This window comes from Syngnathus floridae, chromosome 7 (genome assembly GCF_059516105.1).
Source record: "Syngnathus floridae isolate MCC-2025c chromosome 7, RoL_Sflo_1.0, whole genome shotgun sequence".
NCBI classification, from domain to species: domain Eukaryota; kingdom Metazoa; phylum Chordata; class Actinopteri; order Syngnathiformes; family Syngnathidae; genus Syngnathus; species Syngnathus floridae.
Genome location: NC_142419.1, coordinates 15,131,192 through 15,151,897, shown reverse-complemented (window position 1 = coordinate 15,151,897; position 20,706 = coordinate 15,131,192). Strand labels below are relative to the sequence as shown.

The window sequence follows — 20,706 nt, the reverse complement described above, 5'->3', positions numbered from 1 at the left end:
CCGGGATCAAGATAGGGCTCGCGGACCCCCAGGTTTCCAGGAACCCTGATTTGAGACGATCCCCATATCAGGTTGCCGCTCCTGATGTCTTCTTTCTTCTCCTGGAACTGTCATGTGTGAGGGTGGCAAGCGAGCAGACAGGCCACGTAGTGTTTGCACTTGTGAATGTGGCCGTGCAGCTGGACAGGGGCAGCTCAATGGCATCCTTGTTTGAACATGAGGAGGACATTAATGCACCCCAAGTGTGCAGAGGTGGCCTCTTTTTTTGCAGCAGGAAGCTAAGCTGCCTGGCTTGGCACGGAGGGGCGATATGGCATCGAGAAGCTTCAGGCAAAGATGCAGAGCGGGTGAGTGAGCAGACGTCCTACAGTCCGTGCATACAAAATCACATCAGGAGACTCTGAAGATAAGAAAGGCCAATTTACTACTATATTGCTGTGAAGTAGCAATTCTGCAGTCATCTTAAAGACAAAATAAAGTGAATTCAGATATTATTTTGTATTGCATTTCACTTTTTCTGGTTAAGAGCATCAGGGTTTTTTTTTTTTAAATTGTACTTTTGTTGATTTATTTATGCAAGATTTGAGGATATTTTTGCTCCACCGGTGACCTGAACTAGAAGGAAGTGCTTCGTCCTGTTTTTCCGAGCACGGAAGGTGGTGCATAACCTCTTTAGTGTGACACTACTTGTTGGCTATTAACCTTTTCCGCTCTTGTGTTCTTATTTTTTCGACTCATTTTCATTTGTGTTGTTTTTATGTCTTAGGTGGCCATCACAAGTATTTCCATCTTTCCTCGGCATCTTCCCGGCTGCATAGAAGAGCGCAATCCCTCCACTGAGCCCGAATATTAACACAATGTCGCCATCTATTGGCGTAACAACGCAACTACACAAGTAGACGCCAAGTCATGACTTGGGCGAAAATGGAGCCTAGGTTGGAGCTGGGTTGCACTAGGAACTTCAATTCCCATAATGCACCTCGCGTGGTCGTCTTTGGTGGCGCGTCACCAAGTGGTTGCTTGTCTACGTCCTGCCGGTGGCAGGCGGCGGTTTTGTCCCTCCAACGCCTTCTCCCTTACCTGCCGCAGTGGGCGATGGAGGAGAGGATGACCGACGCCATATGGATGCCGAGCAGGTAAGAACGCCAATGTGTGGGAGTGTGTGCGCGTGCGTGTGCTGCATCTGCATGAGGACTGTCCCTCATGCAGATCCACCTCCCCTGAAATGATTTAGGCAAAATCCAGTGTTTCCCCAACCTATACTGAGCCAAAGTCCATATTTTACATTTGGAAATATACCACCAATAAAAAAAACTACCTGTTTGCGCTTGGCTAGTGCAAATTTGTGTTGTGCTTTTTCTTTAATACCACAAGATGGCGCCAAACGCCCTAACTATTAGGAAAGTGGTCATTTGTGTCAGGAAAGTATGTTTACATGATGCCTTGACTGTTCTAATAATAATTAGTAATTTTAGCCTGGATTGTTTGAGTCCTCATTCCACGTGTATTAAAAAAAAAAATTTACCTGCTTGCCATTTCTATGCTATAATGGGATTTTAGGTGTTAATTATTTTGTTTTCTGAGGATTCACTGTTAATGGTTATTTTTATGATATTTCTGCAGATTAATAGTGAATTGGATCAACAAAAATCATTTCCATTAATTTAGGATTCATTTAAAGCTGACAATGCAGAAAATAAATTCAATTGTGGAATTGCAATTGTGTTATTTGATCAAACACCGCTGATCACTAACCACTTTGCTTTCACTGAGGATTACAGAAATTTAAAGGCTAAAAAAAGGAAATGTCAAATTGGAAATTGACGTGAGTTTCTGTACATGTACAGCGGCTGCCCCCCCAATCCTTTTTTAGCTTCAGACATGACGAAGGAGGGGAGGGAGGAGTATGTGTCAGCGTGAAGGAGTGGCACTCCTTCTTCTACAAACATGGTGGCATGGCAAGGTGGCTGCCCCTCCCTCCCTTCCTCCCTCTCTCGCACTGTGAGAGTCGACCCGGACGGGTGCTGTCCTCCAGCACAGCCACACGCTCTCACACCCGAGAGAAACCAAGAGAGAGGGTGGGAGAAGAGGAGATCACGCAAAGCCAACTAAAGGATCTTGTCTTGTCTTGTCTTTGGAGGTGGTGCCACTAACGCGCACTGAAGGATGGCGGAAGGGGGCGAGGGAGAGGAGGAGATCCAGTTCCTGCGAACGGTGAGTCTGCAGAAGAAGTTTATAATGTAGTTAATATCGACCCATTTAAAGTTACATTGGTCACCAAGACTGGTTTGGATTTGATTGACAGGGCAGCATATGGAGACTGAATTCTCATTGCACCCCAAAAAAAAAAAAAAAAATCTCATCACACAGTGGTCAGTGCATCTGTTAGCACAGTTATCTATTTTTACCCGAGGAAAGGGAACTCAAGTGTTGCTGGGAGCTGTCCAGATGTTGCTCAGTTACAGTAAAATCCCCAAAGTTGCTGGTTGACTTCTGATTTTTTTTTTTTTTCGGGGAAATTCATTTGGTCATAAAGTTCAGTCTTGTTTACATCGGGCCGTGACACATTTCTCCACAAAAGCAGTTGATCAGGGGTGTGTAGACTTTTGATATCAACTGTAATGGATGGAAGCAAGACCTGTCCATTCAAGTATTTCACTGCTCGGTCCTCCAAAGGTTTATTATGAAATTTTAATAAGTGATGGACATCAATGACATGGTGAGGGTGATGCGTTCAATGACCACAAAGTCGGGACACTTTGAACTCACTGCACTTCTCCGCTTTGCTTAAATCCTCATCACATAGTTTCCGGACGCCATGTTTCTATGAAGTGGGCAATATTTGGAAAAATGGAGTCATTAGCCATTTTGTGAACGCTGGCCGTGCTTCTTCTTCTATTGAATATAAAAGCTTTGTCATCGTTTGCGCCTCTCGTGGCCGAGAAAGACACTTTCAAGTTGTATTTGAGTTTCAGTCTATAATTGAAGCTGCTTTTTATAGTGTGTCACTATAAGTGTGCACCCTGGAGGGAGAAGCTGGAGCATTGGCCTACTTGCTAGCATCTTTTGGGACATGCTGGTTTTTCTCCGAACAAATCAATTTTTTTTTCATAGAAAAAAACCCCAGATGCCTTTTAAAACATCATTATGTGACTTGAATGTGAATAATATTCAAATAAATCCATCTCTGCAGTCATGCAGAAGGATGATTTTTATTTTCTGACTATTTTCATCTTTCCTCGCCATCAATGGTTTCTCTCCCTCACTTTTACCTTCATCACTTTGCATCTTTACGTGACTATATTTTCAAAAGAAAAATCATTTGACTCCGACACGGATGCTGCCTTGATCCGAAGGATTTTGCTGGCAAAGCGGGGCTCCATAAGTGTTGAGCCCAGCGGACGAACACATCCAGAGAGACACACACACGCACGGCACCTGTTCCCGCTTATGTACACAATGAACAGGTGGGCTTCTCTTGTCTGACATCAGGCTGAGAGCTAATTGTTGCGCCATCCCGCTAAAGCTAGCTAGTCATGTGGATTTTTTCCGATCGATGATTTCCACCATCAATCCCATCGATTGATTTTCCTTCTCGTCAATTGTCGTCCATTTGACTTGATTGCTTGTCCTGCTTCTAAAACGTGTTGCTGTCTACTCAGAAGCTAGCGCCCAAGTATCTGCCGGTCAGCAGAAGGAGGCAACGTGATCTCGACAGGTGCAGCCGCCCAAAATAGTCGGAGCGGAGCGAAGGGCTCGGGCCTCAAGCGCAGGCAAAGAGCCGATGGCGCAAAGAAAGATCGAGAGAGCAGAAAGCATCGTGCTCCCCCGCTGAGTCATTTTCAAAGGAGAAGTCTTAACATTGTTTCAGTTGCGTTATGGATTTTTCAATGCTTTTTTGCAAGCAACACAATTGAGGCACCACTGCAGTCACCACAATTGTTTGTTATTGCATATATGAATCATTTAAGCCACAAATATACTGCAAACTATTTCCCCCCCCAAAAACTGTTTGATACAGTAATTTGTATAATTGCAAACTTGTCTAACACTGTTGTTAAAAATAACTGGCTTTCCGATTTGATTTAGGAAAAGTGAGCCGGAAATAATTGTGAATGTCGCCAAGAGATAAACACTGGCGGTGCTAGGATTTTTTCTTTCGAGGGGCAGGGCCTCCACAGCCCCCCCCTCTCTAGCTCCACTGATGATAACGCCTCCATCGTTTGTTTGTTAGCATCAGGATTTGAATAGTCACTTAGCAGCATACCTATAGAGATGCTAACTAGCATTAAGCTAGCAGAAAATTGCCTGGTTGATTTTGGCCCCACCATTCTTTGTCTGTAAATACAGAACAGTGACATGCCTGTAAAATTCCAACATTTTATGGACTACTGGAGCTCGACATTGGTGTTTATGTTAAGAGTGAGGAGCCCGTTGTGCGTCATGACAACTTGGCATAGCTTGCGGCGCGTGGCGCCGGCTTGTTACACCATTTGAGGGCTTTACATGGCTTTAGATGTCAGTCCATCAAATTGTCTCCTGCATGGTCCACATGTTTGAGTCAATCCAGCAGAAGTTGGAGTAAGACCTGCTAAACACGTAAGGATTTTTCAAATCCCAAAGATTGCTGATAGACAAAATTAATTTCCACAGTAAGAGGAAACAAAATTGTCATAGGATATTACAAAGGTGATAACCGGACATCCTGACCTTGACTCAGAAATGTCTCGACTCCTTGGAACGTGGGGAGATTATCAAATAATCAGGGCGTGTGTTTGGCTAGCTGCAAAGTGTCAACCTTCAAATGCGGAAGGCGGCCTCTATTAATAAAGCGCTGAGTTAAGTGGCAAAATTTGTGCGGCCTCTGCGCTAGCTTCCAACCTGGACAACTCGGTGGGAAGACGAGCGAGTGTCTTCCCACAAAATCATCCCGAACTATTGAGCGAGCGCAAGACTGTGCTCCGAAGGCCGGCGGACATTTTGGGGCTGAGGAACGATAGATGATCAGGTGCTTGCGAGGGGACACCGTTCGGCAAAGGCCTGAGGTTTTACGAGGTCACCCGTCTGAGTCACTTTCCATTTTCCCGCTGTGCCTCATAAACAGCAGCGTGTGGCTCTCGACCCAAAATTTGAACATCTGAAAGCATGTGAGCAGAAGTGGGCGAGAAAAAATGAATCAGGTTAAGTGGCGGATCTTCTTGCGTGTGTAATAGCTGAGCGCAGGCAACAGCTGAGAATGGCAAGGGGGGCGAGGGGGGGGGGGGCGTTTATCGCTTGTGTTTTGCACCAGTCAAATTACCGTCTGGACTGTTAGCGCTCGGCTCGGGGCGTGTGCTCACCTCGTTTCCTTTCTTCACCTACGTGACGCAAAAAAAATAAATGAACCTAAAATAACACAAACCAAAACAAAACAACACAAACCAAACAACACAAACCAAATCAAAACAAAAGAAAACAAAACACAAAACAAAATAACAAAACAAAACAAATGAAAACAAATCAATACAAACAAAACAGAACTATGAGACACGTTCTCCTCCACAACTTATTGTCTTGAACGACAGACGTCGGTAACGTGAGGTACGAGAATTTTTTGCAGTCTCAGCATGTGATGGAATTTTTTTTATTGTGCAGGACGACCAGGTGGTTCTGCAGTGCACCGCTTCCATCTTGAAGGAGCAGCAGATCAAACTTTGTCTGTCCTGCGAGGGCTTCGGGAACCGCCTCTGCTTCCTGGAGACCACGTCCAACGCCCAGGTGACTCATCGCTCACCTCCAACAATTTGAAACCAATTTTTGATTGTCCGTGACTCCTTTTTCTTTCTCTTTCAGAAAGTGCCTCCTGATTTGGCAATATGCAGCTTCATTCTGGAGCAGTCGCTGTCGGTGCGTGCCCTGCAAGAGATGCTGGCCAACACGGTGGAGATGACCGAGGTAGGAATCCAGGGAAAAATTTCCAACGATGTAGAGATTGTCTCAAAATATTTGTCATCCAAAACTTCTGCTACATTTTTTTATTTTTATTCGGCGATGGTTTTTAATGCTATGTGGACACCCTCCCCCTCAGGCAGTCGATTTGGACAAATGGGTATGTGTGTGAACATCAACCTCGATCTCTCTGTTGACATCTTCATGTTCCCGTCCTTGCACATTTGTGTCTGTTTCGAGCAGGGCTGTCATCATGTTTCGTCAATTGTATTTGAGATCTACAAATGTCTGTGATGTCATTGGCACTATGTCTCACGTGATGTCAGTATTATTATTATTATTTTTTTTTTCTCACGCAACAATGGCATACCCGGCCTTGATGCATATTCAAAATAGACATCAAAACAAATGAAAGCGCTCCGTTTGCAGCGTTAGCTCCATGTCGGGCAGCCCAGATGAAGATTAGCAAGGCGAGTCGGGAGGTTGAGAATAGCATGGCATGCGGCCCAGTGGAGTGCCCGGCCCACCTCTGTCGGAGGGGCAACGAGACACCACCCGAATTGACCCCTCCCCCTCCCCTGCCTCTCCTCGACACACACAAGCACGACCACCTGTCCTGACAAAGTTAGCGCCGGAGCTAACAGTGTGACGGTAGTACTTGACATACCTGAACCGTGTGATCCGTGGGGATTAGAAATACTTAACCCCGCATGAAAGGCCATTGTCGTCACCCTGACTGAATTGTTTTGGTGAAACAATCCGTCCTTGTGGCATGTCGAAAAACCGCAACAGATTTAGTCAATCCCTTTTATCGTCGTTCCCGTATCATTATGATTTATTATTGGTAGGGCTGTTCGATATCAATTCTTTAAAGACCGATACCAGTACGACACTGATACCAAGAACCGATACCACTAGTGTACTTTTGATACATAAACTTTCCCCCGAAATAATGACAGATGATTTTTGAAAAATACTTTTCAATATCAATATTGCATGAAATTAATGGCAATTTTCTTTTCTTCTAATTTCTAGTTCCTGATTGTGAAACGGTATCGCCAAAGTTGCGATACCATTAACTGTAGTTATCTGTTTTGAATAATTGTTTTATTGCTCCCCCCCAGTCCTCGCAAGGTGGCGGCCATCGCACCTTGTTGTACGGTCACGCCATCCTTCTCAGGCACAACCACTCGGGCATGGTAAGTCCAATTGTTTTTTTTGTGTGTGTTTTTTTTTTTGTATAAGATTTCTAAATCCAGACTCTCCCTCCAGTACCTGAGCTGTTTGACCACATCTCGCTCGCTCACAGACAAGCTGGCCTTTGACGTGGGCCTGCAAGAAGATTCCACCGGTAAATTATTTGCATTGTTCCTGCTATCTGTAATGCCTTCAAGTGCCAGAAGATGGCGCCAAAGCCTCGGTTGTCTTACATTGTAACATTTAAACTCGCCCGCCTCGATGTTCTCGCCACGCAGGCGAAGCGTGTTGGTGGACGATTCATCCCGCCTCCAAGCAGAGGTCTGAAGGTGAAAAGGTCCGTGTGGGGGATGACCTCATCCTTGTCAGCGTTTCCTCCGAGAGATACCTGGTGAGACTCCTCGTAAAAGCAAACCGGTTTGTATCGAGTTGACCTTCCTTCTTTGTCCCTCAGCACTTGTCCTACGCTAGTGGAGATCTGATGGTAGACGCCTCCTTCATGCAGACTCTGTGGAATATGAACCCCATTAGTTCTGGATGTGAACTCGCTGAAGGTGCAAACACACATACAAATACATTAACAATAAGATAGTAAGATGAATAATTAGCATTGTTAAGCTAAGCGTGTCGGGAACTCCTACATTGTTGTTTTCAGGGTTCCTGACGGGCGGTCACGTTCTTAGGCTCTTCCACGGTCACATGGATGAGTGTCTGAGCATCTCCACACCGGAGGAAGGAGAGGAGAAGCGAAGGTAAAATTCCTTCTTTATTTATTATTATTATTTTTTAATTTGTTATTTTTTAATTGACATTTTATTGGTATTATTACATTTAAAAACTTTCTTTTACATATTTGTCATGTTTATGTTTTTTTCTCTAGCTTAAACTTTTATGATATAACAAAATAACAAAAAATGTATTGTCTATTATCGTCCTGTCATCTTTTGTGTGTTCCAGAATGGCTCACTACGAAGGCGGTGCCGTTTGCAGCCAGGCTCGTTCATTGTGGCGGTTGGAGCCTTTGCGAATCAGGTGACTAGAAACAAGTCAACTTTAACAAGTGACTTTTATTTATCCTCCCAAAAACATTACCTGAACCACAAATGACTTTTTTTATTTCTCCGTTTTTTTCTCCAGTTGGAGCGGGAGCCACTTAAAGTGGGGGCAATCTTTCCGCATCCGCCACATCACCACGGGCCGGTACCTGTGTCTGGATGAGGAGAAGGGCCTGATGGTGGCGGACGCGGACCAAGCCAACACCAAAGTGTCTGCCTTCTGCTTCCGCGCCTCCAAGGTCTGATAGGACCTTTTTTTTTTTCCACAAAAATGTCCTCCGACATCCCACAACAGGCCTTTTAAACTCACATGCATTCAGTCACAGCTAGTACACCCCTGTAAAATGTCACAATAGTGACCTCTAGTGGACAAAAAGAACATTCCATGCATTCACGAAGCTGAAAATCAATATTTGGTTGCTACGTTATAGATTTGTCTGAATCTTTTTCTCTGAGTCGTGTAGCTCTGTCATTCTTTATTTTCTAATTGTTCTCCGGCGAGCAGGAGAAGGTGGACGTGGCTCACAAACGAGACGTGGAGGGGATGGGCATCCCGGAGATCAAGTACGGCGAGTCCATGTGCTTCGTGCAGCACGTGTCCACCGGCCTGTGGCTGACGTACGCCGCGCTGGACGCCAAAGCGGCGCGTCTGGGGATGATGAAGAGGAAGGTGTGCTTCTTTGAAGAACCTCCACATATCGGAGCCGTTCCGTGATGGCTCCTTTACTTCCAGGTCATCCTGCACCAAGAAGGACACATGGACGACGCCCTGACTGTGTCTCGCTCCCAGACCGAGGAGTCCCAAGCAGCTCGGATGATTTATAGCACCATGGGTCTCTTTAGGCAGTTCATCAAGTACGCACATCAAAGTTCCTGCTCATCTTCAGACCAATGCTTCAAAAATCATCGATTGGTGGATTTGTCTGCCTTGTCTCCAGGGGTTTGGACTCTCTGACCGGCAAGAACAAATCTCCAGGGCCTTTGTCTCTCCCTCTGGAGGGCGTCATCCTCTCCCTGCAGGATCTCATCTTCTACTTCCGTCCTCCCGAGGAGGAGCTGGAGCACGAGGAGAAGCAAACCAAGCTTCGCTCTCTTCGTAACCGGCAGAATCTCTTCCAGGAGGAGGTAGGCGGCGTCACGTGAGTTTCGGACTTGAGCTTCTATTCCCGCTGGTCCGTGTCTTTCTCCGCCAGGGGATGATCACCATCGTGCTGGAGTGCATCGACCGGCTCAACGTGTACAACACGGCGGCCCACTTCTCGGAATTTGCAGGCGAGGAAGCGGCAGAGTCCTGGAAGGAGATTGTCAATCTTCTCTACGAGCTGCTGGGTAGGACAACCGCTGCGTGAAGATCAACAAAAGCATGCATGTCACGTGATGACTTTGCCATCTTTTGGAAAGCTTCGCTCATCAGGGGCAACCGCTCCAACTGCGCCTTGTTCTGCGACAACCTGGACTGGCTGGTCAGCAAACTGGACCGCTTGGAGGCCTCATCAGGTATCAAATCATCTGAACAAATATCATGACTGTAGATTTTTTTTATTTATATTTGATTTGTTATTTAGGTATTCTGGAGGTGCTCTACTGTGTGCTCATTGAAAGCCCCGAGGTTCTAAACATCATCCAAGAGAACCACATCAAGTCCATCATCTCTCTCCTGGACAAGCATGGACGGAACCACAAGGTGCGTTTTGGAGATTTTATCCTCAAATTATATTTTAGTCATGTATGTATATATTTTTTTAGGTTCTGGATGTCCTGCGCTCTCTCTGCGTGTGTAACGGTGTGGCTGTGAGGTCCAATCAGAACCGCATCACTGAGAACCTGCTTCCGGCTCGAGATCTCCTGCTGCAGACCAACATTGTAAATTATGTAACCAGGTACTCAATCCAGTACCGATACCAAGAAGCACCGACACCACTTTAGATACATCAACATACTAATCGTGACGATGTGTGCTCAGCGTCCGGCCCAATATCTTCTTGGGCACGTGCGAGGGCTCCACGCAGTACAAGAAGTGGTACTACGAGATGATGGTGGACTACGTGGAACCCTTCGTGACGGCGCAGGCGTCGCACCTCCGCGTGGGCTGGGCCATGACGGAAGGCTACAGCCCCTACCCCGGAGGCGGCGAGGGCTGGGGGGGCAACGGCGTGGGCGACGACCTCTACTCGTACGGCTTTGACGGCCTCCACTTGTGGTCGGGTAAGATGGCGGACCGTCGGAACTCGAGGCTGGATTTCCCGACGATGGAGTTGCGTTTTTTTTTTTCCTCAACCAGGCACGGTGGCGCGGCAGGTGGCGTCACCCACCGCGCACACTTTGGCGGCGGACGACGTGGTCAGTTGTTGTCTGGATCTGAGCGTGCCCAGTATCTCCTTCCGGATCAACGGGCACCCCGTTCAGGGCATGTTTGAAAACTTCAACGTGGACGCCCTTTTCTTCCCCGTCATCAGCTTCTCAGCGGGAGTCAAGTAAGATCAACAGCTCCCCCCTCCCTTATTTGTTGGATGTCCGTTGACATTTCCCACGCCTTCTCTCGTCTCCAGAGCTCGCTTCCTGCTGGGCGGTCGCCATGGTGACTTCAAGTTCATGCCGCCGCCGGGTTACGCGCCGTGCTACGAGGCGCTCCTGCCCCGAGAGCGGATGCGCATCGAGCCCATCAAGGAGTACAAGCACGACTTCAGCGGCGTTCGCAACCTTCTGGGGCCAACCCTGTCGCTCACCCACACCTCCTTCACGCCGTGTCCCGTGGACACCGTTCAGGTAATTAAAAAAATAAAAAAAAGCACAAAATGATTGATATGAATATTAATGACCTTACCCATCTACGGCTGCAGATTGTGCTACCGCCACACCTCGAGAGAATCCGAGAGAAGCTGGCGGAGAATATTCACGAGCTGTGGGCGATCACTCGCATCGAGCAGGGATGGACCTACGGGATTGTGAGTCTGGAATTGGATGACTGTAATAACTCAAACAAAACCAATTAATAATAATAAAATAAAATAAAAAACTAATAATAATAATAAAAATAATAAATAATAAGTAATATATATTACTCATAAATGGTAATAATATATTTTTTTATTTGATTATTTTTCACAGTTGAGAGATGACAACAAGAAGCTTCATCCCTGCTTGGTGGACTTCCAGAATCTCCCGGAGCCCGAGAGGAACTACAACCTGCAGATGTCCGGAGAGACGCTTAAGTGAGCTTCTTGTTGGGATTTGAACTCGAAAGGACTCAACGCTCGACTTTGACTCGGGTTGATGTCTGTTTTGGTGACGTGGTCTCACAGGACTCTCCTGGCTCTGGGCTGCCATGTGGGCATGGGTGACGAAAAAGCCGAGGAGAACCTCAAGAAAATCAAGCTGCCAAAGACGTACGTACGGTCTCCAATATGTTTTGACAGTCATCACAAATATTTGACGTGAAAAAAAAAACACATTTGTGCTTTGTGTAGCTATATAATGAGCAACGGATACAAGCCGGCGCCACTTGACCTCAACCACGTCAAGCTGACACCCAACCAGAACCAACTGGTGGAAAAACTGGCCGAAAACGGACATAACGTTTGGGCAAGAGATCGCGTCCGACAGGGCTGGACTTACAGCATAGTGCAGGTACCGAAATTTACCACGTCGTCTCGGAAGAATCACTTTGACAAAACCTATTTGTGGACTTTTGTTTCAGGACATTCTCAACAAGCGAAACCCTCGTCTGGTGCCTTACAACTTGCTGGACGAGAGAACCAAGAAGACCAACAGGGACAGCGTCAACAACGCCGTCCGCACGCTCATCGGCTACGGCTACAATATTGAGCCTCCGGACCAGGAGAGCAGTGAGTCCAAACAAAAGCTTTTGACAATCGGGCCAAGGTCTTAGAATCTTCTTCCGCCGCAGCCGGGCACGGCCTGGAGAACATCCGCGGCGATAAGGTTCGACTCTTCAGGGCCGAGAGGTCGTACGCCATCACGCAAGGGAAGTGGTACTTTGAGTTTGAGGCGGTGACCACGGGCGAGATGCGAGTGGGCTGGGCTCGTCCCAACGTCCACTCCGACACCGAGTTGGGAGCCGATGAGCTCGCCTACGTCTTCAACGGCAACAAGGTGAGTCCGACTCAATCTGTGAATCAAAAAGTGTTGCGGTTCCTCACATTTTTCCGTTTTCAGGCGCAACGGTGGCACATCGGCAACGAGCCCTTCGGCCGCCAGTGGCAGTCCGGTGACGTGGTGGGCTGCATGATCGACCTGACGGAGATGAACATCATGTTCACGCTCAACGGCGAAATGCTGATCAGCGACTCTGGCTCGGAGATGGCGTTCAAAGATATTGAAATTGGCGAAGGTGAGAAAGAAGAACAATTCGACATGATCTGGAAGTGGTTTGAAATATGGATTTTTTTTTTTAACTCCTCAGGTTTCATCCCAGTTTGCGCTTTGGGCTTGTCCCAGGTCGGACGGATTAATCTGGGCCAGAATGTGAGCAGCCTGCGCTACTTCGCCATCTGCGGCCTTCAGGAAGGCTTCGAGCCCTTCGCCATCAACATGAAGCGGGACATCACCATGTGGTTCAGCAAAAGCCTGCCCCAGTTTCAGCCTGTCCCCACCGACCACAACCACCTGGAGGTAACTTTCGACTGTCTCTTGACTATCTCAAATCATCTTTCCCCATTGAAATGAATGGAAAGGCAATTAATCCGTTCCATAAAGACTTCTAGACTGGACAAAAATCCCTCGGTATCAATTCCTTAGGTCTCCCGAGTGGACGGGACCGTGGACAGTGCCCCCTGCCTGAAGCTGACCCACAAGACCTTCGGCTCGCAGAACGCCAACACGGACATGATGTTCCTCAGGCTCAGCATGCCCGTCCAGTTCCACGAGATCTTCAAGATCCCGGCGGGCACCACGCTGCTCACCCGAACGCTCACCATTCCCGAGGACGAAGTGGTGGTGGTGGAGCCCGACTCGGAGTATGAGGTCCTCAAGAAGTCAGCCAGTCGCAAGGAGCAGGAGGAAGACAAGAAGGAGCCGTCTGTACCCAAAGAGATCTCGGTGGAAAACGAGAAGGACGCCATGTCAGAGAAAGGAAAGAAAAGAGGGTAAGATTAATAACTAATCCATTTTAAGTGCTGATGGACTCAAACCAAACAATTCTCCTTTCTACATCTTAGATTTTTCTTCAAGGCCAAGAAGGCGGCCATGACACCTCTCGCGCCTCCCCCCGCCCCTCCGACCGTGCCCCGTTTGGTGGAAGACGTGGTCCCTGACGACCGAGACGACCCCGAGATCATTCTGAACACCACCACTGTAAGACACACCGTGCCGTTTTTGGTTTTTAGTTGTCCATAAATTGTAATTTGCAAACATTTTTAGGATATTTCTAACTCTGCCTGGCATTTTGCTTCCAGTATTACTATTCGATAAGGATCTTTGCCGGGCAGGAGCCGACGGGCGTGTGGATCGGTTGGGTTACTCCTGACTACCACCAGTTTGATCCAACTTTCGATCTCTCCAAAGTACGGAACGTCACTGTCACTGTGGGCGACGACAAAGGCAACATCCACGACAGGTTGGTTCGTCTCACGTCGTTGCTGGTGTTCGTGAAGTTTCAGCGGACGGTTGTGATTGTTTCCGTGCAGCATGAAGCACAGCAACTGTTACATGGTTTGGGGAGGGGACCTGGTCAGCACTCAGCAGACCCGCTTCAGTCAGGAGGACATGGTGGTCGGCTGCCTGGTGGACTTGGCCACGGGGCTCATGACCTTCACGGCCAATGGAAAGGAAATTAACACCTTCTACCAGGTGAGTAGCTGCAAAATTATATTTCTTTTCATTTTCAGGGAGAGCTGCCCGAGAGTCTCAAGTTGACGGGATATTACGTCATTATTTTCAATGACGAGTTTTCTCGTCACTAGGTTATAAAGAGTTAAGTGTGGAAAATAAAACCAGCAATTTTCCGTCTCAGGTGGAGCCCAACACCAAGCTGTTCCCTGCTGTCTTCATCCAACCTTCCAGCCAGAACATGGTCCAACTGGAGCTGGGAAAACTCAAGGTCCGATCCCGACGCCCACATTTCCCCTTTCGCTTCCCTTCCGACACTCTCAAACCTTCTTCACTCCGCCCCTCAGAACATCATGCCCATCTCGGCCGCCATGTTCCGCAGTGAGCGCAAGAACCCGGTGCCCCAGTGCCCTCCGAGGCTGGACGTCCAAATGCTGACCCCGGTCATCTGGAGCCGGATGCCCAATCGCTTCCTCAACCCCGAGGTGGGCAAAGTGAATGAGAAGCTGGGCTGGATGGTAGAGTGCAGCGAACCTCTTGTCATGATGGCTCTGCACATCCCTGAGGAGAACAGGTAGGACGGCAAAAATAATCAATCGATCTGTAAATCTTGCTATCTAGCTAGCTAATCTAGAAAATGAATCCGATTTTTTGAAAGGTTTGGTTGATTTGAAAATTTCAGTCTACTATATCAAAATGTCAAGTTGAAATCAGTGAATTGTTCAGCGCTATTTAGAAGTGTGCAATTGTCCTAAAGATGAAGCAAATGTTTCTGCGTTCAGGTGTATTGACATCCTGGAGCTGTCGGAGCGCCAGGACCTGATGAAGTTCCACTACCACACCCTGATGCTCTACTGCGCCGTATGCGCCCTGGGCAACAACCGCGTGGCCCACGCTCTTTGCAGCCACGTGGACGAATCGCAGCTCTTCTACGCCATCGAGAACACCTACTTGCCGGGTCCTCTCCGCAGCGGCTACTACGACCTCCTCATCAGTATCCACCTGGAGTCGGCCAAGCGGGCGCGCCTGGGCACCAACAAGGAGTTCATCGTGCCCATGACGGAGGAAACGCTCAGCATCAGCCTCTATCCCGACACCAAGAAGGCCCATTCCCTTCCCGGCGTGGGTCTCAACACCTGCTTGCGACCGAAACTTCATTTCTCCTCCATCAATTTTGTGGGCATGGATCCGGATTTGTATACGCTGAGTCCAATTTTCCCACTGCAGGTGAGAGTCAAGAAGAAGTTCATGAACGTGGGCCACCAAAATGATTTGATGATTTTTGGGGCTCTGTAATGTTTTTTTATTTCTTCCCGCCCACTTCAGGAGCTAAAGACGCTAGCCATTAGCATGCTAACGGAAGCTGTGCTAGACGGTAGCCAGGCCATGCGCGACCCGGTGGGTGGTAGCGTGGAGTTCCACTTTGTTCCCATCCTCAAGCTGATCAGCACACTGCTCATCATGGGCATCTTCAACGACGAGGACACCAAGCACATCCTGAAGATGATCGATCCCAACGTGTTCAGCGGGAAGGAAGAGGAGGAAGAGGCGCCAACGGAGGAAGCCAAAGGCCAAACGGACGGGGAGAAGGAGGAAGGGGATGAAGCCGAGCTGGAGGACGAGGGTGTGGGGGAGGAGGAAGAGGAGCTGAAAGCTTTGGAGAAAGGAGAGCACCAGGAGGACAAAGAGCCCAAGGAGGAAGAGACCAAAGAGGAAGACGAGGCCAAAGGGGATAAAGCAGAAGAGGAGGCGAAGAAGGAGGCTGAGTTGCTGGAGGCAGAATTGAAGGAAGAAGAAGAAGGTCTGGAGGAGGGATTGCTCCAGATGAAATTGCCGGAATCTGTCAAACTGCAGGTTGGACACTTCTGAGACTGCTTTGAAAAGATCAGCTCCGAGACTTGTTTGGGAACACCACCCGAATGTTTTTTTCTTTTGTGAAATCTTTCTCAGATGTGCACGCTGCTGCAGTACTTCTGCGACTGCGAGCTACGCCATCGCGTGGAGGCCATCGTGGCCTACTCGGACAACTTTGTGCACGAAATTCAGAGCAACCAGCGCGTCCGTTATAATGAGCTCATGAGAGCCTTCACCATGTCGGCCGCCGAAACGGCGCGCAAGACTCGCGAGTTCCGCTCGCCGCCGCAGGACCAGGTACAGTGAGAACACAGGAACATGAGCGAAAATATGTCAAATTGATTTCTTTTTGACGACTTTCAGGTTCTTCTGCTGACCAATTTCAAACACAGTCCTGAAGATGAAGATTGTCCTGTGCCCGAGGATGTTCGCGACACTCTGGGAGAGTTTCACAATGACCTCCTCCTTCACTGCGGTGAGGACACCCGCAAACATCTCCCGCTCTGCTTCTTGTTCTAAACCGCTCTTCATTCCCCTCCCGAAGGCGTACATATCGAAGAGGAGACGGAGGAAGAGGAGGTGGACACCTCGCTGAGTGGAAGACTTCTCAGTCTGGTGGACAAAGTGACAAACTTGCGAAAGAAGGAAGAGGAGGAGAAGCCCGAGGTGGAGGAGGAGCCTAAACCCAGTAAGATCCCACACATAGAAAAATGTGAATCATTGGAGAAATGTGGAAAGAAGGAAATATCGGCAAGACTTTTAATTCTTCTTAGTAGGTCACAATGTCCCGTAACTGCTCACCCCTCCCCTCTCTGCTCTGCCGAGAAGGAGAGAAGAAAAAGTGAAGCGGCCAATCGTACTCCATACGGAAAAGTCTTTTCAAAGTTTCTCACCACGCAGGCACCCTTCAGGAGCTGATCTCCCACACCATGATCCACTGGGCCCAGGAATCGTTCATCCAAAACCCGGAGCTGGTTCGCCTGATGTTCAGCCTGCTCCACCGGCAGTACGACGGCCTGGGCGAGCTGATCCGGGCGCTGCCCAAAGCGTACGCCATCAACGCCGTGTCCTACCAGGACACCATGGACCTGCTGGAGTGTCTGGGCCAGATCCGATCGTTGCTCATCGTCCAGATGGGCCCGGAGGAGGAGCGCCTCATGATCCAGAGCATTGGGTCTGAATTGAGAGCACTTGGTTCACATCCAAAGTCATAAAAAGAAAAAATTATAACAAATATTTGATGTAAACTAAATTGACCTTTTTTTTTTTTTTCTCAGCAATATCATGAACAACAAGGTGTTCTACCAGCACCCCAATTTGATGAGAGCTCTTGGTATGCACGAGACGGTCATGGAAGTGATGGTCAACGTGTTGGGTGGCGGAGGAGACTCAAAGGTAAATAAATAAACAAAATAAAAAATAAATATAGATATTTTTAAGATAAATAAAAAAAATAAAAAAATAAAAATAAAATCTGCATCAAAGGTAAATATATATATATATATATTTTTAAAACTCCATCATGCTGTGTTGATGGAGCCACTCACTATTCCACATTTTGTTCGGCAGGAGATCCGCTTCCCCCAAATGGTGACCAACTGCTGCCGCTTCTTGTGCTACTTCTGCCGAATCAGCCGACAGAACCAGCGCTCCATGTTTGACCATCTGGGCTACCTGCTCCAGAACAGTGGCATCGGACTGGGTCGGTTATCTGTCCAAATGGAAACTCTAAATCTTGTTCTGATAATGAACCGAAATATTTGTAGGCATGCGGGGCTCCACTCCTCTGGACGTTGCGGCGGCCTCTTGCATCGACAACAACGAGCTGGCTTTGGCACTGCAGGAGCAGGACCTGGAGATGGTGGTGACGTACTTGGCGGGCTGCGGCCTGCAGATGTGCCCCATGCTGCTGTCCAAGGGCTACCCCGATATTGGCTGGAACCCTTGTGGAGGGGAACGATATTTGGACTTCCTGCGCTTTGCCGTCTTTGTGAATGGTAACGGTGCCGACCGACTCCATCTTGGACCGGCCACTCTCTTTATCCTTCCCGTCCCTTTTTAGGAGAGAGCGTGGAGGAGAACGCCAACGTGGTGGTGCGTCTTCTCATCCGCCGGCCCGAGTGCTTCGGCCCGGCGTTGCGAGGTGAGGGCGGCAACGGTCTCCTGGCCGCCATGGAGGAGGCCATCAAGATCTCGGAGGACCCGGCAAGGGACGGACCCACTGTCAAAAAAGACAGACGCTTCATGTAGGTGTCCATCTCAAACCTTTTTGGGTCCAGAAAACTCATTTTTTTTCTTGTCAGGTTCGGTGGTGAGGAGCAACAGGAAGAGAGCCGCGTGCATCTGGGGAACGCCATCATGTCCTTCTACTCGGCCCTCATTGACCTGCTGGGCCGCTGCGCCCCGGAGATGCACGTGGGTGGAGATCTTAGTCCTCTCACTTCTCCAGATGTAGAAACTAATGCGTCTTCATTCGTCCGCCAGCTGATCGAAGCAGGCAAGGGCGAAGCTCTGAGGATCCGAGCCATCCTGAGGTCTCTGGTGCCCATCGAAGATCTTGTTGGAGTCATCAGTTTGCCCGTACAGATTCCTTCGCACGGAAAAGGTCAAGTACAAATTCTAGATTTTGTTTTGATTTGGGTGATGCGTTTGTCTGATTTCATTTTTTTTCGTTTCCGTGTTGCAGACGGTCAGGTTGTAGAGCCCAAGATGTCCGGAAGCTTTGTGCCCGACCACAAAGCCTCCATGGTGCTCTTCCTGGACAGAGTCTACGGTATCGAGAACCAGGACTTCCTGCTGCACGTGCTGGAGGTCGGCTTCCTGCCCGACATGCGAGCTGCGGCTTCTCTCGACACCGTGAGTCCTTCGGCGGAGCGACCGTTGGTCTAGCGGCAAACCGGAAACTCTGAACTCTCGTCTTCCAGCCGGCTTTCAGCACCACGGAAATGGCGCTGGCGCTGAACCGCTACCTCTGCTCGGCCGTCCTACCTCTGCTCACCAAATGCGCCCCGCTGTTCGCCGGCACCGACCACCGCGCCATCATGATCGACTCCATGCTGCACACCATCTACCGGCTGTCCCGCGGCCGAGCCCTCACCAAGGCCCAGCGGGACGTCATCGAGGAGTGCCTCATGTGGCTCTGCAAGTCAGTCGGGTCGCCAAAGCGGGCCGGGTCAACGCGACCCGTGTTGCTTATTTGTGACGGATTGTCGGCAGGTACCTCCGGCCGTCCATGCTTCAGCATCTGCTCAGGCGGCTGGTGTTTGACGTGCCCATCCTCAACGAATATGCAAAGATGTCGCTCAAGGTTTGCCTCATCATTTATTTTATTTTTTATATAAGATGTCAAACTCATTTTTGTCGCGGGCCGCATTGTTTGTTATGAATGTCAACCCAAATAAATGTAATAATTTTGAAATCACAATTATTAATTCTAAAATTTAAATTATTATATAATAATATTAGTAATATTTATATGTTAATATAGAATTATATATTAATATATTCTCTAGATATAAATATACTATAATTAAAATTAATATAAATAATAAAACTACAATTTCTATAATTTTCTCCCTGCTTTCTCCACGGTCAGAGGCATGAACATTAAAACTGTTCAAATTATAAAAAGGAGATGAATGGTAATAAATATTGTTAGCGACACCTCTACTTTTTAAAAATAATTTTAGTATTGGCACATAAAGTCGATGCACAATTCGCGGGCCAAATATAATTTACACTGCGGACCAAATTTGACACCACTGAGATAAACGATTACCCTGCAGCTTCTGACCAATCACTACGAGCGCTGCTGGAAGTATTACTGCTTGCCGAACGGCTGGGCCAACTTCGGCGTGACCTCGGAGGAGGAGCTCCATCTTTCCCGCAAACTCTTCTGGGGAATATTTGAGTCATTGGCTCACAAAGTAAGAGCAGAGCACACCAACCTTGTTCCTCCAAGTGCATTTCATAACTCCACTCTCCTGCATCCATCCTCTACGTTGTAGAAATTCGACGCGGAGCTCTTCAAAATTGCCATGCCGTGCCTGTGCGGCATCGCGGGGGCCATCCCGCCCGACTACGTGGATGCCAGCTACTCCTCTCACATGGAAAAGAAAGCGTCTGTGGATGCCGAGGGCAACTTTGATCCCAAACCGGTGGAGACCACCAAGTGAGATTTACAAAAAAATAGACGATTGAAAAAATGAAATTGGGAGAAAAAAAAATTATCCATTTGTCGACAGCACCATCATCCCCGAGAGGTTGGACGTCTTTATCAACAAGTACGCGGAGCATACTCATGACAAATGGGCATTTGAAAAGGTTCGTTCTAAAAAAAACATATATATATTTATTTTTTCCTTCTTCATGTTCACGAATGTTACTTCAACTGGTTTATTTACAGATTCAGAACAACTGGACCTACGGAGAGGTGCTGGACGAGAACGCCAAGACTCACCCAATGCTCAGGCCGTACAAAACATTCTCAGAAAAGGTGACGGCCCTTTTGACATTCTTTGATCCGAAGATATTTTCATTTTCATTGATCCCACTTGCTCCACAGGACAAGGAGATCTACCGCTGGCCAATCAAAGAGTCCATCAAAGCCATGCTGGCATGGGAGTGGACCTTGGAGAAGGCCCGAGATGGCGAGGGAGACATTGAAAAGGCCGCCACACGCAAACTCTCCCAAACTGCTCAGGTACTGTCGTTCAGGCTTGTACTTAATTAAGAAGAAAAAAATAAATATATATATCTGTGTCTCCAAGGCTACGTATGATCCCAGCCACGGTTACAGCCCTCAACCAATAGACATCACCGGAATGGCTTTGTCCAGAGAGCTGCAGGTATGTACCACACGTCTGTTCTCGCCCTTTGACCTCCA

The 20,706-nt window shown here is 48.1% G+C and overlaps 1 protein-coding gene across 6 annotated transcripts in view; it reads left to right on the top strand.

Moving 5' to 3' along the window:
• Window positions 1-948: 948 nt before the first annotated feature.
• The window catches only part of ryr1b (ryanodine receptor 1b (skeletal)), a 36,841-nt gene continuing 17,083 nt past the window's right edge, over window positions 949-20,706 (top strand). For 3 of the 6 annotated variants that reach the window (XM_088380433.1, XM_088380429.1, XM_088380428.1), the window contains exons 1-57: window positions 949-1,136; window positions 2,141-2,214; window positions 5,635-5,757; window positions 5,833-5,934; window positions 6,068-6,088; window positions 7,053-7,127; window positions 7,201-7,279; window positions 7,404-7,516; window positions 7,580-7,679; window positions 7,781-7,877; window positions 8,083-8,157; window positions 8,263-8,419; window positions 8,686-8,850; window positions 8,914-9,035; window positions 9,119-9,305; window positions 9,374-9,509; window positions 9,582-9,677; window positions 9,746-9,864; window positions 9,927-10,060; window positions 10,144-10,385; window positions 10,462-10,654; window positions 10,730-10,946; window positions 11,021-11,125; window positions 11,289-11,392; window positions 11,483-11,566; window positions 11,648-11,807; window positions 11,878-12,025; window positions 12,088-12,293; window positions 12,357-12,531; window positions 12,604-12,812; window positions 12,939-13,285; window positions 13,358-13,493; window positions 13,595-13,755; window positions 13,826-13,988; window positions 14,152-14,238; window positions 14,315-14,541; window positions 14,750-15,194; window positions 15,294-15,821; window positions 15,918-16,118; window positions 16,185-16,296; window positions 16,366-16,509; window positions 16,722-16,995; window positions 17,099-17,216; window positions 17,391-17,523; window positions 17,588-17,818; window positions 17,884-18,067; window positions 18,125-18,236; window positions 18,306-18,426; window positions 18,508-18,677; window positions 18,746-18,966; window positions 19,038-19,128; window positions 19,607-19,747; window positions 19,829-19,992; window positions 20,066-20,144; window positions 20,227-20,316; window positions 20,386-20,523; window positions 20,591-20,668. In XM_088380433.1, the coding sequence (XP_088236559.1) occupies window positions 2,167-2,214; window positions 5,635-5,757; window positions 5,833-5,934; window positions 6,068-6,088; window positions 7,053-7,127; window positions 7,201-7,279; window positions 7,404-7,516; window positions 7,580-7,679; window positions 7,781-7,877; window positions 8,083-8,157; window positions 8,263-8,419; window positions 8,686-8,850; window positions 8,914-9,035; window positions 9,119-9,305; window positions 9,374-9,509; window positions 9,582-9,677; window positions 9,746-9,864; window positions 9,927-10,060; window positions 10,144-10,385; window positions 10,462-10,654; window positions 10,730-10,946; window positions 11,021-11,125; window positions 11,289-11,392; window positions 11,483-11,566; window positions 11,648-11,807; window positions 11,878-12,025; window positions 12,088-12,293; window positions 12,357-12,531; window positions 12,604-12,812; window positions 12,939-13,285; window positions 13,358-13,493; window positions 13,595-13,755; window positions 13,826-13,988; window positions 14,152-14,238; window positions 14,315-14,541; window positions 14,750-15,194; window positions 15,294-15,821; window positions 15,918-16,118; window positions 16,185-16,296; window positions 16,366-16,509; window positions 16,722-16,995; window positions 17,099-17,216; window positions 17,391-17,523; window positions 17,588-17,818; window positions 17,884-18,067; window positions 18,125-18,236; window positions 18,306-18,426; window positions 18,508-18,677; window positions 18,746-18,966; window positions 19,038-19,128; window positions 19,607-19,747; window positions 19,829-19,992; window positions 20,066-20,144; window positions 20,227-20,316; window positions 20,386-20,523; window positions 20,591-20,668 (8,688 nt within the window). In that variant the 5' untranslated portion in view covers window positions 949-1,136; window positions 2,141-2,166. The remainder of the gene's footprint in view (window positions 1,137-2,140; window positions 2,215-5,634; window positions 5,758-5,832; window positions 5,935-6,067; window positions 6,089-7,052; window positions 7,128-7,200; window positions 7,280-7,403; window positions 7,517-7,579; window positions 7,680-7,780; window positions 7,878-8,082; window positions 8,158-8,262; window positions 8,420-8,685; window positions 8,851-8,913; window positions 9,036-9,118; window positions 9,306-9,373; window positions 9,510-9,581; window positions 9,678-9,745; window positions 9,865-9,926; window positions 10,061-10,143; window positions 10,386-10,461; window positions 10,655-10,729; window positions 10,947-11,020; window positions 11,126-11,288; window positions 11,393-11,482; window positions 11,567-11,647; window positions 11,808-11,877; window positions 12,026-12,087; window positions 12,294-12,356; window positions 12,532-12,603; window positions 12,813-12,938; window positions 13,286-13,357; window positions 13,494-13,594; window positions 13,756-13,825; window positions 13,989-14,151; window positions 14,239-14,314; window positions 14,542-14,749; window positions 15,195-15,293; window positions 15,822-15,917; window positions 16,119-16,184; window positions 16,297-16,365; window positions 16,510-16,721; window positions 16,996-17,098; window positions 17,217-17,390; window positions 17,524-17,587; window positions 17,819-17,883; window positions 18,068-18,124; window positions 18,237-18,305; window positions 18,427-18,507; window positions 18,678-18,745; window positions 18,967-19,037; window positions 19,129-19,606; window positions 19,748-19,828; window positions 19,993-20,065; window positions 20,145-20,226; window positions 20,317-20,385; window positions 20,524-20,590; window positions 20,669-20,706) is intronic. The other 3 variants (XM_088380435.1, XM_088380434.1, XM_088380432.1) reach the window with 1 other exon arrangement.